Source organism: Ascidiella aspersa, chromosome 6 (genome assembly GCF_963924565.1).
Source record: "Ascidiella aspersa chromosome 6, kaAscAspe10.2, whole genome shotgun sequence".
In the NCBI taxonomy this organism is placed as follows: domain Eukaryota; kingdom Metazoa; phylum Chordata; class Ascidiacea; order Phlebobranchia; family Ascidiidae; genus Ascidiella; species Ascidiella aspersa.
The window spans coordinates 26,690,238-26,706,970 of NC_139452.1; the positions used below are offsets into that span (position 1 = coordinate 26,690,238).

Here is a 16,733-nt window from a genome sequence, read left to right on the forward strand (position 1 = left end):
TAAACAAACTGCCCTTTTGAAGCAGGGCACTTTCTAATACTGCCACTAAACCGAGCACCATATCACCAAGTTAAATATCCTAATATAACAAGAATAGTGATGATTCATATTTACTGCTCGAGTTCGACAGATACGAGATTTGTTGTCGCGAAATGAACAGGAACACACACAGGGGCAAAATGTACAATGAAACGAATAATGCAACATGATAATGATAAACGACATTGGCGTATGGCACGACAGAATTTCTCGTTTTGGAAAAACGGCAGCTTAGGGTTTCTTTAAAGCATAATAGTTGGAGGTTGTAGTAAGATTTATTAAGAATCTCAAAAGCACATACAGAGGTATAGTTATAAGTATTCTGAACGTTTATAACTCTCCATTTCATTTTCAACATAGTCTATGATACCGACTTCTGTATAGGATTTGATATTCTTACTAGGTCTTAGGGATTCTGTTTCAATCTTATCTTCATTTCGATGCTCTTCAGTGAATGATGATGTCCTCGAAAAGTGAGCCAGTTTACTCCATCGGCAAAGGATTCGTGGTAACCGCCGTAGTAAAAGCCGTTGGGGTTGGCACGATGGCAGTTGGTGAACCATCCTCCTCCTTTAAATTGGCTTGCACAGTTGCGACTATAAATATCTTGGTCACGGTCCCTGGTTGAAAACCTTGCCCCATTGATCCGCATACTGTCGCCTTTAAGGAAAATAACAGCACTATAACTTAAACAACTTTACAGATTTAACGATGGTCCAATTGGATAATGTAAAATGTGGTTTAGTTTTTTTTTAACTATATGTCTAAATCTGTGTATAGGCCTCAACATTGATGTTAAAACAAAGGCTGCTGTTCGCCAAACAGCAAATAGTATATAATTCTCGCATATTATGTTTAAATTATTGCTACTTAACAGCTATTGAAACGACTGCAGTTCCTGCCAAGCAATTAAAAAAAGAGTAAAAAACTAATTTTTTTGAAGTAACGAGTTATATGACAATTAAAAGTCATAGCTATATTTGGTAGAACGACGTTTGCCCGGAATGTCCGGAGGTCGTGAGTTCGAAACTCACTACAGGCTAGCTGTTTGTATAGCCTGTCTTGCTTGCATTTATCGTCAATGAATTTACTAGTGCTTTTGGTTTGTTGAAAGTTCCAATATATTTTTCTGGTCCAATTCCGATTGTTGGTATTAGAAATTATTGCCATAAAAATTGGTATCTTAGTCGATTGCGAGTAATATATCGCATAGCAAAAACACCAGAAGCAAAGCAACTAGGAGTACTGGCTATTGTTAGGCTGAATTGTTGAATGATCTTACCTGCTGGGCCAGAAAATCCTCCAATTGAAAGCGTAAAATCTGTACCGGGGCCAACTGAGAAATTTCTGAAGAATAAGAATATAAAATATACATATGACATAGATATAAAATCAAATGAAAATTAATTATTTTTGTTTTTGACTAGCGTGTTACGAAATTATGATCCCTATTTCAGACATTGGTCCAATTTTAAAGCAGCGTTTTTTACAATTTAGGCTTTTTTGCTTTACAACTTCAAAGCATTTATTTAAACAATTTTAAGTTATTTATCACAGTTTTGAAGTTACTTTGCATCTGACCGGCCTGTCCTGTTTTTTGCCAAAAATATGAAGCATTGGTATCGAAATACATTTCACAATACCGGACACTCCTAAATCTGACACCCGCAAAGCGTCGAAATATGAATGCCGAGTTTGCAAGTTAAGCCCTATTATTTGCTATACACCTTTTTTTAAACCTACGAGTAACTGGCGTATGTTTTGTTGCCATCAAAGTCCTCCATATCAACCCGCATTTCGTATTGTCCATTTGAAGTAATTAGGTGGAGATTTTCTAAACCTGAACAAACAAAAAACTTAGGGTTAGTTTCTAAATTTTATACATTTCCGTTTGGCCTGTTGGTCAAGGCTGCATTGTTATCTTTATTTTGTGAACAGCTACCCTCTTGTATAATTTAAATGGTTAAAAATACCGCCTTATGCGGTCACGAGGTCGTCTCATTTTTGTTGGAAACGTAGCCGTTTTGTTTTGCCAAGTTTTTAAGCTGCTGATGCTTGATTGTTAATCATTTACAGAAGCAATTTAAAGTCTAATTTTTAAAACCAAAAATTACATTTGCTGTGTACTGAAAAGTTTTTGTGCTGAGTTGACTGTTGTAGTTGAAGATGTAAACTTTAACTCAGTATAGAAATAGAATAATTCAAGAATCGTCATTGTTGTTCATTGTTACGGATGATTGTTTTCATTGTGCCAACAATAACTAGCCTGAATATACTGTTAGAATTACAGTATAACCTTGTACCTTCATAAATTTTAATTGAAGATTCAGGCACAAATGTTTCGGTGAGATTTGTATTATTTTGTTGCGGTTGTTTTTTTCCAATTGAAGCATTAAAATCGTGTTACCAATAATAGACTTTGGTTGGATACCTTTGTGAAGTTTTGGGGGAGAGAACCGTGTGGGAGAGCGAGTATTTGTAAATAGTTAAACTTGAAGTAGCCGATTGGGCGTCTGTGCAGGCCTGGGGCACGGAAATGACGCTTTGCGCTTTTCACTAGCGAAAATAGGTATACCTATTGGGCGAAAATGTGCGGCCTTCATTTATGACTTCACCAATGCAAAGTGGAATGTAAAGGGGTAAATTGTTAGTCTTGGTCTTTTGTTGAAAACTGTGCAAATCAATTTATTATAGTGGTTTTAATATTAAAATATTTATTCTAATTTTGTTTCCACTTTTTGATTTGATTTTCACTCATTGAAAAACTAACTTAACCCCTGTTTATCCAAGCCCAAAAATCTTTACCACAAAATTGCTTGAAAATTCACAAAAATATATATTTTTTGATTTGCCCAAAGTACAATTATATTTATTAATATTTTTTTTTGTTGTTGTGAAAAGTCAAAATTCGTTTAGTAGATTTAGACTGCTACCTATCCAAAATTCTCCGTTAAGGCTTCCAAATCCATTGACGTAATCAGTCCAGTTCCTTTGAAAGTCTTCCGAACCGTCAACTCGCCTTTGGAAGACCTACAAAAGAAAATATTATTAATGTTACAAGTTTTCCGTCACTCTAATGTCGAAGAAACATGTGTAGAACGTTACAGTGGTCCTACGAAAAAACTAAAAGTTCGAAACTGTTTTCGGTTTACCAAGATACAAGTAAAACTTTTAAAGGCGTTTAAACATTTATGTTTTGAAAAACAAAATGTTACCAAAATCCAGTGTTGCAAACAAGTCATTTTGAATTGACTTAAGTCCCAGTGAAGTCATTTGCAAAAAGAATGAAGTCCAAGTGAAGTCATTTTAAATAAATAACAAGTCATAGTTAGAGGAAGTCAATTTCAAATCAAGTCCTTAACAATAACACAAAACGCAGCATATAGCAAGCAAATTATTTTATGTGCCAAACCAAATACAAATAATCTAATTTATTAGTAAAAAATGCTTAATGAAAACCGTTTATTTCAGCAAAAGTCATTTGTCTGAAAGACTTTAGTCAAGCCAGATCATTGGCAAACAATGACTTAAGTCGTACTGCCAAAATCACCATTTGAAAACTTTTAAACTAAAAACTTTATAAATCAATTTCAATGTATTTTCTCACCATCCAGCCTCCACCAGCGGTCACGTGATCGCAATACGCCAAGACACTCGAGCGCCACCCAGCGAACGGATATATGGCGAAAATTCCTCCTGTTTCATTTTGACTTCTGGGCGAAACGTTTCTGCACGATGTTGGAGGCGAACCTTTAATAAACAATAAGCTTGGTTGAAAGCAGAATTGTAAGTACTTAAGTGGCATTCATTTACTGAAAAAACTAGCAAGGCTTTAGATGCAAACGAAGCAATCTGTAGCAGTGCTTCTTAAACTTTTTTAGTTTTGTTCACCACTAGCATCTATCTCCAGATTTCATTCACCCTTGTCTCAAGATATGATAAAACTATCTTGTCTATATATAACAGCACAAAATGAATTAGGTTGTTTCGATGTTTGTTAAGATCAAGCTAAGTTTTACCATTGCAAATCTACAATTTCTAAGTCCAGAGATATAAAGCTACTAAAGCACAAAACACAGTCACCAAATTTTTGTACTGGAAAATACCAAAAAACACCAGTTCAGTAGTCGATTTACTGTAGAGCTATCATCCATTTGTGACCGTTTACCCTTGTTAACTCCTGCTAAAATTGTATTCACCCTGGGTTGAACCATTAACCAGTTTAAGAAACACCGTGTTAAAGTATAAGAGTGTCGTCTTTAGTAAAGAACATATCGACTGATGGATGACTAACTCTACACGTTTTTTGTACAAACATAGCTTCAAAGAAACAGGCCACTAATAAACAATTGATTGTAATTTTTTTCTCCAGTTTATTGTCATTTTTCTTGAGTAAATTAAGTTAAGTTAAGTTATTTCTTGCGGCATAAGTTTAAAATGGCCATCCGCAGAGCTTAATATTGGCGTCGGTTACACAGCAGTTGACATCTGTCGTATGATACGGAAGTCGTATTAGGCATGGTATAGTAGAATTATAGCGAAACATTGAACATTGTATGTAGAAAATGAGTTTTTAGTGCCTTCTAACTTCGCCAACCACTATATGACCACAGCGCAATATTTGTCAACGTGTATTTAACAAATATTTCCAATAACTTGGAACAAAAAAATCGTTTGGTTGTTATTGCATTTTTTTAGATTTTTTTTTAGAAGTGATGTCAATTGCAATTACATGAAAGAACAGTTTTAATTTAAAATCCACAACAACTTTTTCCTTTTTTGCATTTCTTTTTTGTCGAGAAACAAATACGAACGTGCATTGCATACTACAAACATTCTCACTTACTTTGGACATCGCTTAGCTCATCTTGCAGTTCTTTAAACTGTTTTTTCAATTGAAGAAACCCATCGCACTCGCACCGTTCCGCTCTGTCGCCTTTGTCGCCTTTTTCGCCTTTCAATCCTGCTGGTCCGGATTTGCCAGGATGGCCTCTCAGTTGATTCTCGTCAACGGGAATCCCCCCAGGACTTTGTCCACCACATTGCAAATTGAGCGAACAAGAATTTAGGTTAACTTGGTAACTTCGTGCGTTTGCGAACAGACAGATCAATGCAAAGCATATATATTTCATTTTGACGTCTTTGAAACCTTAATTGCGGCAAAGAGAGTGAATTAAAAATGTTCATTAAAGTTTGTTAAAAGTAGGCCTACAAATTTAATTCACCGTAGTACAAGTTCTAACACATGGTTATGACGCTTATGGCCTATATCATATACTTTGACGAAACATTTTTCTAATTAAAACTAATATACAAATGGCAAACGAATTTGTTACGGTGCACATAACGAAAACATATAAAATGTACAAAAATCAGGCTATTAACTAATGTGACTTGTACAAACAAATAAGAGTCACGGTTGAGGTCCAACAAATTCACCGAATAATTTTGTGTAAATTAAAACTCTGAGATAAAACGCCCTAAAAGTTGAATATACTGAACTTTAGGCCACATTTTAGGAGTACTTTACAGTTCATTCAATATTTCCTGCTTTTGCTGTTAACAAAACGAAAAGTATAAATTAGACCCAATATATTGCTTGAATATTTCGTGATAATTAACACTTGCTTGAACGAGGACAAATTTCTTATATAGTAGGACAACAGACAAATGCTCTACTGTATCTACTTCAACAAAATTTCAATATAAATGCCATCATTGGGTTCTTACAATCACAATTTTCAGTTTTCGCTTCGGCAAGGAAATGAAAGCAAGGTCGTTCATGTTTTGCCAAAAATTACGTCACCCAGGATGGAAGGCTGTTTCAAAGTCGTTTAGAAAATTAAACCCTTCAGACTCATAGTAATAGGTCACCTAGCTGTAAACAAGTCATTTGGCAATAATTAGTTCACTCTATCTACTGCAACAAATCTCAATTTAAATGTCATTGTTGGCTTCAAACAATCACGACCTTTGGTTTTAACATTGGTGCTTTATTACAAATATTTATTAAAACCGTTTTATTTTTTAATGTATGTTTATATTTTGGGGTCAGTGGTTGGCCAACTCTGAATAGATTATATCCCTACAGTCGTACATGGAGCATTATGAGCTCCTTATTTAAGCAATAATGGTTGCTTCATGTTTCAAATTCAGTATTATCTTCATTTCGACGTTGTTTAGCGACACTAATCGTTTTATCCCGCCATTCTATTTGATAGATTGCATTGTTAGCAATCCTCGCAATGGCATTTATCTCGAAAAATCGCTGTGGACTAAACAAGTGTTTCAATGGACTAAGCTATTGTTTCCAAATCTATGGGTCGCGACCCAAAATTTGGGGCTCTTTATTTAGTTGAGCCGCCGACTGCATTAGTTCACATGGTTAAGTTTATTGAGATTGGTTCTAAGGAAAATTGATCACAAAATTAAACAATTTGAGAGAAATAGGAAGAAAACAGTCCTATTGATTAAATTCGTACTTGTTTATACTAATGTGTTAATGCATTGGTTTCGTACAAAGAGTTCATTGAATTGGATGAACAAAGAGTTCATTGAATTGGCCGCCAAAGCATCGCTGTAAAACGAACGCGTAGGATTCGTAAAACAAACCCGTAGCATTCGTAAAACGAACGCGTAGGATTCGTAAAACGAACGCGTAGGATTCCATAAAGGGTTAAGAGACGCTGGGCTATAACTTTTTAGCCTGGACGCGATTGACAGACTAATGTTATTGTTTGCTGTCCTAACATATGTGCAAATCGTCGTTGTGCCAACTAAAAACAATCAGCAGAGTTTCCATTCGGCCAATGACATTCGGTTTCTATTGTCATGTCGTGACTCGGTGACGTCAATTTAATTTCCCCTTTGTCGAAACTTACGACATTCGAGCAAGTTGGCTCCCGCGCTACTGTTTGCCTTTCCTGTTTTTGCCAAGTAAAAAAACTCCCTAATGTAGCAGCGAGATGTGGCGCGGTGCATATTTGCTCATCGAAATCGACTGATCCGGGATTTCTCGCGTCAAAATAAGCGTTGGTTACTTGTGGTTGTTCTGTGTGTTGTGTGATACAGGATTGCTTGTTATCACAGAGGTCTCAAAATAACCTTCGGTTTGTTTTACTTCAGTTAAACGGTCTTTTTAACATGTGTGGGGATTGTCAATGATTCTAAAACTTTCGTGGTTAAGAGCCTTAAAATAAGAATCGACGCTTATACGTTTAATTATTAATTACAAACTTATCTGATAAAATTATATATATATATATTTTTTTTTTTTTAAATGAACTCAGGAAGTTGTGCCGAGCGTTTTAAATTAATTTTAATTGATGTGCAAGAGCCAGCAAATGATACTCAATTCGCGCAAGACTAACCTTGATAGTGTCTGATGTACTGCACCTTATTCATACGACGATTATTATTTTTCTTTCCAGTGGTAAGTAATGATTACTAGTTTTAAATCACATGCGCCCAAATGATTGGTACAATACAGGATGAGATGGATCAGGGGTGGCAAAACGTGTTTCTAGCGTGGAGCTGTTTATTACTTAAAACGATAAAGTGGGTCATGCATTAAATTACATTTTAATAAACTTGCTGCCGTATCTTATTTCCACAATTAATAAAGCAGTGTTTCCAAACTAGTATTTTGCGAATAGGGTTCGTTTTATAAAAAGTAATTGATTTTAGAATGTGTGTTACTTCCTCCGCTTGGTTACCTTGCATCACTCTACTGGTTTATGCAGAGTTTAAAAGTAAATTGGCCAATGAAAGATACAAACACATTTTTATTTAACATCTGTGATCTGTATTTTAGTGTTTATCAACTAAACAAACTGCCCTTTTGAAGCGGGGCACTTTCTAATACTGCCACTAAACCGAGCACCATATCACCAAGTTAAATATCCTAATATAACAAGAATAGTGATGATTCATATTTACTGCTCGAGTTCGACAGATACGAAATTTGTTGTCGCGAAATGAACAGGACACACACAGGGGCAAAATGTACAATGGAACGGATAATGCAACATGATAATGATAAACGACATTGGCGTATGGCACGACAGAATTTCTCGTTGTGGAAAAACGGCAGCTTAGGGTTTCTTTAAAGCATAATAGTTGGAGGTGGTAGTAAGATTTATTAAGAATCTCAAAGCCCATACAGAGGTATAGCTATAAGTATTCTGAACGTTTTGAATAATTCTCCATTCATTTTCAACATAGTCTATGATACCAACTTCTTAATAGGATTTGATATTCTTACTAGGTCTTAGGGATTCTATTTCAATCTTATCTTCATTTCGATGCTCTTCAGTGAATGATGATATCCTCGAAAAGTGCGCCAGTTTACTCCATCGGCATAGGATTCGTGATAACCGCCGTAGTAAAAGCCGTTAGGGTTGGCAGAATGACACTTGGTGAACCATCCGCCTCCTTTAAATATGCTTGCACAGTTGGCGCTATAAATATCTTGGTCACGGTCGCTGGTTGAAAACTTTACCCCATTGATCTGCATACTGTCGCCTTTAACGAAAATAACAGCACTAAAACTAAAACAACTATACAGATTTATCACTGGTCCAATTAGATAATGTAAAATGTGGTTTAGTTTTTTTTTAAGTAGTGCTCTATATGTCTAAATCTGTGTATAGGCCACAACAATGATGTTAAAACAAAGACTGCTGTTCGCCAAATAACAAATCGTGAACAATTCTCGTAAATATTGTTAAAATTGCTACCTTACGCTTACAGCTCTTGAAATGAATACAGTCCCTGCCAATTTTTTTAAGAAACAATTCATATTACAATGAAAGCCATTTGGTTAAGCGACGTTTTGCCCGGAATGGCTGGAGGTCGTGAGTTCGAACCTCACTTCAGGCTTAAGTTGTTTTTCTAGCCTGCCTTGCTTGCATCATTGACCGACAGTTTCAGTGAGTCTACGATTGCTTTTGGTGTGCTGAAAGTCAATAAGTTCCAGTATTTTTTCAGGTCCGATTGTTTGTATTACAAATAATTCCTATAAAAATTGGTATTTTAGTCGATTGCGAGTAATATATCGCATAGCAAAAACACCAGAAGCAAAGCAACTAGGAATACTGGCTATCACTAACCTGAATTTGTTATAAAAACGGGAATGATCTTACCTGCTGGGCCAGAAAAGCCTCCAATTGTAAGCGTAAAATCTGTTCCGGGGCCGACTGAGAAATTTCTGAAAGAATATGAATGAGGCAAAGGTATTACAGCAACTAGAAATCAATTATTTTTGTTTTCGACTAGCGTGTTAGGAAATTCATGTTTAAATTTTAGACATTAAAGCAGCATTTTTTACTGATAAAAAAGGTTAAAAAACTGAAAAATTATTTTTAACCAAAAAATTTATTACCGAAAGTTATTGTTTTGCTTTATAACCTAACCATCAGTTGCGTATTTATTGGAACAATTTTGCGTAATTGATCACAGTTTTGACGTCACGCAAAAAGTCGGGCATTAATATCGGAAGAAAATACGCAATACCGGACATCCCTAAATCTGACACGCGCGAAGCGTCGAAAAGTGAATGACTTTTGTTAGTTAAGCCCCATTGTTGGCTCTACACCAGTGGTCGGCAAACTGATGGCAGCGGCCCAAATGTGGGCCGCAGAGGCATTTTTAGTGGGCCGCGAGTTACTTTTGAATAGCTTGGTTTTATAATGTAGTTGTGGGCTACGTGATAGCCGTACATTCATTGCACTTGATTTTAGAAGTTGGTGTGGCATATAATTTTTAAATTGGCTCAGCTTGGAAAGGCCCTCGTGCCAAATGTACTCCTGGAAGCCTGTCAAGCTAAATTTTTTGCCAACTTTTATAATAAAAATTTTTTTCGCGATTCTCGCGTATATTCTTCGTTTTATAATATGTTTTACATTATGATATGGCAGTGTTTTGCCCACCAAGGCGCCGTGTTATATTTCACCTTAAAATCAAATATCCTGAATCCGCCACTTTTTCGTATAGTGGGCCTTCAATAGCTCTAAAAAGAGTACTTTGTGCCATAACCAAAATAGTTTGCCGACTACTGCTCTACACCTTTTTAAAAAACCTACGAGTAACTGGCGTATGTTTTGTTGCCATCAAAGTCCTCCATATCAACCCGCATTTCGTATTGTCCATTTGAAGTAATTAGGTGGAGATTTTCTAAACCTGAACGAACAAAAAACTTAGGGTTAGTTTCTAAATTTTATACATTTCACTTTGGTTTTTTGATCCAGGCTGCACATTGCGTGTTACCTCACAAATCTACTGTACATTTTGTACACAGTTACCCATTTCTATAAATGGTTGAAAACATCGCCTCATGCGGTCACGTTTTATTTTGCTAAAGTTTGCGAGCTGTTAATGCTTTATTTTTTACAGAAAAGTTACAGAAAGTCATTTGAAGTCTAATTTGAAACCAGCTGTATCAAATTACATTTGCTGTGTAGGCTATTTAAAAGTTTTTTAAACTCAAGCCAACTTTAGGTAAATGCTGTGTGACTATTGTCCATGTACAGCACATGTAAATTTAATTCAGTATACAGTACAGTAATTTTAAAAATCGTCTTGTTTTTATTGTGCCAACAATAACCAGCCTAAATATAATGTTATAATTACAATGAGACTTCGTAACTATACGAATTTTAATTGAAGATCAGGGCACAAACTTTTTGGTGAAACTTGTACCATTTGTTGTTTGCTGATGTAAAATGTATTAATAATATGCCCTTTAGAAAACCGCTCACTCGACAGCATAGTTGCTCGTCCTGCCAATTAAAGCACTTAAATTAAAAAAAAGCGTGTCACCAATAACAAGCTTGGTTTGAAAACTTGTGAAGTTTTGGGGGAGAGAACCGTGTAGGAGATCGAGTTTTTGAACAGCTAAACCTGAAGTAGCCTATTGGGCGTCTGGCCGTCTGTGCAGGCCTTAGTCAAGGAAGTGACGCTACAGTGCGTTTTCCACTAGCGAAAACAAATATTGGGCGAAAATTTCCGGCCTTCATACATGACTTCACTGACGCAATGTGGTTTGTAGAGGGATGAATTGTTTCAGTATTTGTCTTGTGTTAAAAACTATGCAAATCAATTTATTATAGAGATTTTACTATTAAAATATTTATTCTAATTTTGTTTTAATTTGATTTTTTGTTTTACTTTGATTTCTTTTATACATCTTAAAAAACTAGTTAAACACCTTTTTATCCAAGCCCCCAAATATTTACCCCTAAATCCTTCCGCTTTTAATTTGAAAATCCACAATATAAATGTTCTTTACTGTGCCATAAGTACATTTATATTTATCAATTAATTGTTTTTATATTGTTTTGAATAATCAAAATTCGTTGAGCACAGGGTTTCTTAAAAAAAAAATGACGTCATAAATTTACGTCACTATACAAATAGACTTAAATCTGCAGATTTCTGTCCAAAAATGTGAAAGTGAAATGAAGTCTTATTACAGTTAGTGTAAAACCGTTTAATTTTTAATTAAATTGTTCTCTTTGATAAATTGATTTACTTCTAAAATATACACTAATATTTCAATTAGGCGTTGATGGACCCCTAGAACTAGTTCACGGACCCCCAATGGGTCCATGAAACTCCATTGACCCCAGTCTAAGAACCCCTGGTTAAGCACTTGAAGTAGTTCTATATTTAGACTTGTAGCGTATATTTTCCGAATGTACTATGTTCCCATAAGATCGAAAGCAAAACACAGAAAGATAGACATCCCTAACATTTACCCATCCAAAATTCCCCGTTTAGGCTTCCAAATCCATTGACGTAATCATTCCAGTTCCTATTGAAGTCTTCTGAACCATCAACCCGCTTTTGAAAGACCTGCATAATTTATTATTAATGTTACAAGTTTTCCATGACTCTAATGTTGGAGAAACATGTACAGAACGTTACAGTGGTCCTACGAAAGACTAAAACTTCAAACCTATTCGTGTACGATAGGTACAAAGTAAAACGCTTGAAGACCTACGCAAAATGCCTTCGAAGAGGCTTACCGAAATTAATCAGCCTGATCAGGATTAAGGCCAGGCTAGAAAAACAACTAGCCTGCGGTGAGGTTCGAACTCACGACCTCTGGCCATGCCAGTACGACTCCAGAAGGGTTTGATAACAGGATACACGTTGTATAAATGTATAATATGTCTCAGTCGTTTAAAGATTTATGTTTTTAAAAACAACATGTAACCGAAATAACTATTTGAAAAAATTTAAACTGAAAACTTTACAAAAAAAACAATGTATTTTTTCACCATCCAGCCTCCACCAGCAGTCACGTGATCACAATACGCCAATACGCTCGAGCGCAACCCAGCGAATGGATAGATGGCGAAAACTCCTCCAGTTTCATTTTGACTTCTTGGCGAAACGTCTTTGCACGATTTTGAAGGCGACCCTTTATATAAACATCAAGCTTGGGTAAAAAGAAAAAAGTAAGTTCTTAACCAGGATTCATTCACTGGTAAAACTAGCAAGATTTTTCATGCAAACGAAAAAATTCGGTAAACAATAAGAGTGTCGTCTTACATGCACTCCATTTTTTTACCATTGAATAGTTTGCGTTATATTAACAAGTTTATCATATTTTAAATTAGTTTTGACTTTATAAGAACTATTCCATTGTTGACAGATTTATTAAACTAAAACTACTACAATCATATTTTATTTTATTAATCAAAAGACAGATTTCCAGGTTTTTTGCTGCAAAACACTACAAAATTACTAAAGCTGAAACCTTTTATACACGAAGAGAGTCTTTTAGTAAGCCAGTTAAACGTTCGTTGTACATAATTTGTCTCCAAAAAAACAGGACGCTAAAAATGTCCTTAAACAACTTCTTGAACTCTCTCAAAGTCACTTCAGTTAAGTTGATATTGCTATGGAAAAACTTACATTAATATCATAAGAACTACAAAGATTCAACCACTGGCGTAAATATAAAAACACCCAACAGCAGAGCTTTGATATTGGCGTCGGTTACACAGCAATTGACATCTGACGTATAATACGGAAGTTGTATAATATAAGGCATGGTATAGTAAAATTATAGCGAATGATAAAAGAAGGACATTTTTTGGCATTGGTGATGACATTCGCAAAATACACCAAAGAACGGTTTTAATTCAAAATCAACAATAAGGTTTTTCCTTTTTTGCATATATTCCTAGTCGAAAAAGAAATTACAAACGTGCATAGCATACTACAATCATTTCCACTTACTTTGGACATCGCTTAGCACACCTTGCAGTTCTTTAAACTGCTTTTTCAATCGAAGAAACCCGTCGCACTCGCACTGTTCCGCTCTCTCGCCTTTTTCGCCTTTCAACCCTGGTGGTCCGGATTTGCCAGGAAAGCCTCTCAGTTGATTCTCGTCGATGGGAACTCCCCCAGGACTTTGTCCACCACATTGTAAGTTAAGCGAGCAAGAATTTAGGTTTACTTGGTGATTTTGTGCGTTTGCACACAGACAGATCAATGCAAAGCTTATATATTTCATTTTGACCTTTTTGAACCTTAATTACAGCTGTTGAAAAGAGAAAATAATAAAAATTTTTACTAAAGTGTGTTAAAAGTAAAAGTTCTAACACAGTGGTTCTCAACCTTTCATGGCTTGCGGCGCCCCTATAAGATTTTTCCGTAGATAAATCACTAGAATGTTGTCACAATAACCAGAACTGGAACAACACACACCAACTCTGCACAATTTAGAAGTTATAAATGGATTTATTTTACTCTAATCTTACATAAATGTTGTAGGAATTGGGCAAAAATCAGATTCTTAAAGATTATCAAATCTCTCGGCACCCTTGGGCGTTAGAAATAGCCTCCCAGGGTGCCGCGCCAGCCTTGCTAAGAACCACTGTTCAAACACAACAGTGGTCATGGCACTAATTATGATTCACAGGCCCTATATAATATACTTTAGTAAAACATTTTATTGTCATTAAAATTAATATAGAAATAGCGAAAGCGTTTGTTACACATAAGATTAACTAGTGTGACATGTACAAACATATAAGAGCTAGAGTTCTCCGATAAAACGTTCTAAAACTTGTATATACAGTAGCCTACTGAAGTTTAGGTCACATTTGAAGCAGACTTGGACAACTAAATAATTCTAGTTTTCTAATTCAATGAATTAGAGAAAAATGCGGCTAATTCTAATTCTAATCTAATTTGTGAATTTCTTGTTTGCTCTAATTCTAGTTCTAATCTAATTCGGATTTTACCAAAAATCCTACTTTGTCCAACGACATTTTTAGTCTCTTAGTGAAAACAAAGAATTTTAATTCAAACTCTTTGGTTCAATCGCAATTTTCACGGACTAAAAATCATATGCTATGCTTAAAAATTAGCACACACATAATTGACATGCACATTCCTATTAAAATACTTCTCGATTTAAATGCAATTGATTGTGAATATTAAAACGTAATTTTAGTTTAAATTCTAGTTCAAATTCGTTTTTTGAAGAATTCGGTAATTCTAATTCTAATCTAATTTGAGAAAACTCAAAATGACCTAATTCTAATTCTAATCTAATTTGGAAAAACTAAAATGCTCTAATTTTAATTCTAATCTAATTTTAAAAAGCTAAAATAAATCTAGTTGTCCAAGTCTGATTTGAAGAGTACTCTGCAGTTCATTCAATGTTTCCTGTGCTTATTAACAAAACGAAGTGTATGAATCGGACCCAATTTTATTTCCTAAATATTTCCTGATGCTTAAAAGAGGACAAATAACTTATAGGAAAACAGACAAATTCTGTAGTGCATCTACTTCAACAAAATCTCATTTTGAATGCATTCGTTGGCTCCTCATAATCACAACTTTTGGCTTCCGCCTTGACAAGGAAATCAAAGGAAGTCGTTTGTCAAAAACTACGTCATCCAGGACCTTTTCAAAGTCGTGCAGAAATTTGACTCCAGCAGGAACTGAAATCACGCGATTTCTGAAGCGAAATGCTGTAAACAAGTCAATTGCAAAAGTAAAAAACAAAATGAAATTCAAGTCCCAGTCCATGTCATTGTCATAGCAAGTATTTTATCCTTGGCGAAGTGGTAAGATGCTATGCGCTTCAGTGTTGTAAACAAGTCGTTTTGAAACAAGTCTCATTAAAGTCATTTGTAAAATAAATTCCTTTAAGTCAAATGATTTAAAAAAACAACTACACAACTCCAAGTCCAAGTCATCGATTTTCCAAGTCGGGTGACAGTCAAGTCATAATTAGAGCGAGTCAACTTCAAGTCAAGTTATCAAAAAGAAATGCTTAAAAAACACTTCATTTCAACCCAAGTCATTTGTACAAAAGACTTAAGTTAATTCATTTGTCCAAAAGACTTAAGTCTAGTCAAGTGACTGTCTAAAGGAATTAGGTCAATCAAGTAATTTTGCCTAAAATACTTAGGTAGAGTGAAGTCATTTGTCATTGACTAAAATCATTACAACACTGATGCGCAGTTGTTTAAAATACAGATTCGGTGCGTTACTATAATCTAATGGATTCGGTAACAGCCACTCGATTGCAGAGTCCGACGTACGCTTGCGCAGTTGCAAGTTGCTAACTGATAAGGCCGCTAATTTTGAATTGTTAATGGCGCCATGTTTAAACCAGGGTTTCTTAAACCGGGGTCCACGAACCCTTTGGGGTTTCATGAACTGGTTTTAGGGGTTTATAAAGGTTTAATTGTAATATTAGTGTATTATTTAAGTCATCAGTTTTTCAAAAAAAGAGTTGAATTAAAAATAAAACGTTTTTAGCACTGAGTGTGCTTAGACTTCTATTTCACTTTCACACTTTTGGAGCGAAATCAGCTTCATGTTTCTGAAAGTCTATTTTTATTGTAACTTCAATTGATGACATTATTTTTTTAAATTTCTTGCCTATCGTGGTCCACGCGAAGCAAAACTAAATTTTAGTGGCCCGCGATAAAAAAAACTTATCCCTGTTGTAAACGGAAGAATCGTTGATTTAAACTAATGAATATTTCGACCATTTTTTCTCTCTAGCGTAATAATATTCTCTGCCTTCTTCCTTTCTCTCTCGTGTGCTTTGTGTTAAATATGTATTCGAGAAAAAGTCGAGCCGTGCTTCAAGGCGCAGCTTTTGAGTGCTACTACAACCAGGACTGGTAAATTAATAGTGTTGGGTCCATGTTAGCATCCTCTGACAGGAATATAAGGAGTTTTTTGGACATATAATAGTCCCCGTTAGCATTAGGCATCACCGTAAACCCACTTCAAAGCTTTATGACCAGGTTTCATATCAGCTTACTCAACAAGATAACAGTATAATAACAGTTTTGTAAACAAGTCTTTGTTGAAATGAAGTCTCAGTCATGTCATTTGTTAAATAACTTAAGTCAAAATCAAGTCATTTGTCCAAAACACTTAAAAAAGTCATTTTGGTCAAAAGACTCAAGTCAAGTCTAGTCATTTGAAAATAGTTACACAAGTCCGCTTGATTCAAGTCATTGACTTAAATGATTACAACACTGGTATAGCATTAGTGTTTCTTTCTTTCAGAGTTGCGGAATCTGAATCAGACCCGGGGTTCGTAATTTAACGAAGTCGTTTCATTTGACTGGACTCGTCTCGACACTCTGAACTCAAGTGAGTACTCTTGTTGCTGTGCTGAAAAATACTCTAATATTTTGTGATTTTAG

The 16,733-nt window shown here is 35.2% G+C and overlaps 2 protein-coding genes across 2 annotated transcripts; both read right to left on the bottom strand.

The window, feature by feature from the left end:
* Positions 1–445: 445 nt before the first annotated feature.
* On the bottom strand, positions 446–5,182 carry LOC146141048 (microfibril-associated glycoprotein 4-like). Its single transcript, XM_083392795.1, has 6 exons — positions 4,886–5,182; positions 3,647–3,789; positions 2,973–3,069; positions 1,783–1,879; positions 1,322–1,386; positions 446–699 (listed from the first exon to the last, which is right to left on the bottom strand). Exons 1-6 carry the CDS (start codon positions 5,169–5,171, stop codon positions 446–448), a joined length of 942 nt encoding a protein of 313 aa, XP_083248921.1. The 5' UTR covers positions 5,172–5,182.
* Positions 5,183–8,222: 3,040 nt separating this feature from the next.
* LOC146141049 (microfibril-associated glycoprotein 4-like) lies at positions 8,223–13,585 on the bottom strand. The gene is made up of 6 exons (XM_083391507.1): positions 13,288–13,585; positions 12,321–12,463; positions 11,796–11,892; positions 10,122–10,218; positions 9,183–9,247; positions 8,223–8,562 (listed from the first exon to the last, which is right to left on the bottom strand). The coding sequence occupies exons 1-6, from the start codon at positions 13,562–13,564 to the stop codon at positions 8,318–8,320; spliced, it is 924 nt and encodes a 307-aa protein (XP_083247633.1). The 5' UTR covers positions 13,565–13,585; the 3' UTR covers positions 8,223–8,317.
* Between the last annotated feature and the right edge of the window lie 3,148 nt (positions 13,586–16,733).

Bases quoted from the DNA above. Each gene is read 5' to 3' on its own strand.
- LOC146141048 (XM_083392795.1), bottom strand. From the start codon at position 5,171: ATGAAATATATATGCTTTGCATTGATCTGTCTGTTCGCAAACGCACGA. The intron at 3,070-3,646 runs GTGAGAAAATAC...TTTCTTTTGTAG, and splicing joins CCGCTGGTGGAGGCTGGATG to GTCTTCCAAAGGCGAGTTGA. The intron at 1,387-1,782 runs GTAGGTTTAAAA...CTTATTCTTCAG, and splicing joins AAAACATACGCCAGTTACTC to AAATTTCTCAGTTGGCCCCG.
- LOC146141049 (XM_083391507.1), bottom strand. From the start codon at position 13,564: ATGAAATATATAAGCTTTGCATTGATCTGTCTGTGTGCAAACGCACAA. The intron at 10,219-11,795 runs GTAAATGTTAGG...TTGTTCGTTCAG, and splicing joins AAACGGGGAATTTTGGATGG to GTTTAGAAAATCTCCACCTA. The intron at 9,248-10,121 runs GTAGGTTTTTTA...ATATTCTTTCAG, and splicing joins AAAACATACGCCAGTTACTC to AAATTTCTCAGTCGGCCCCG.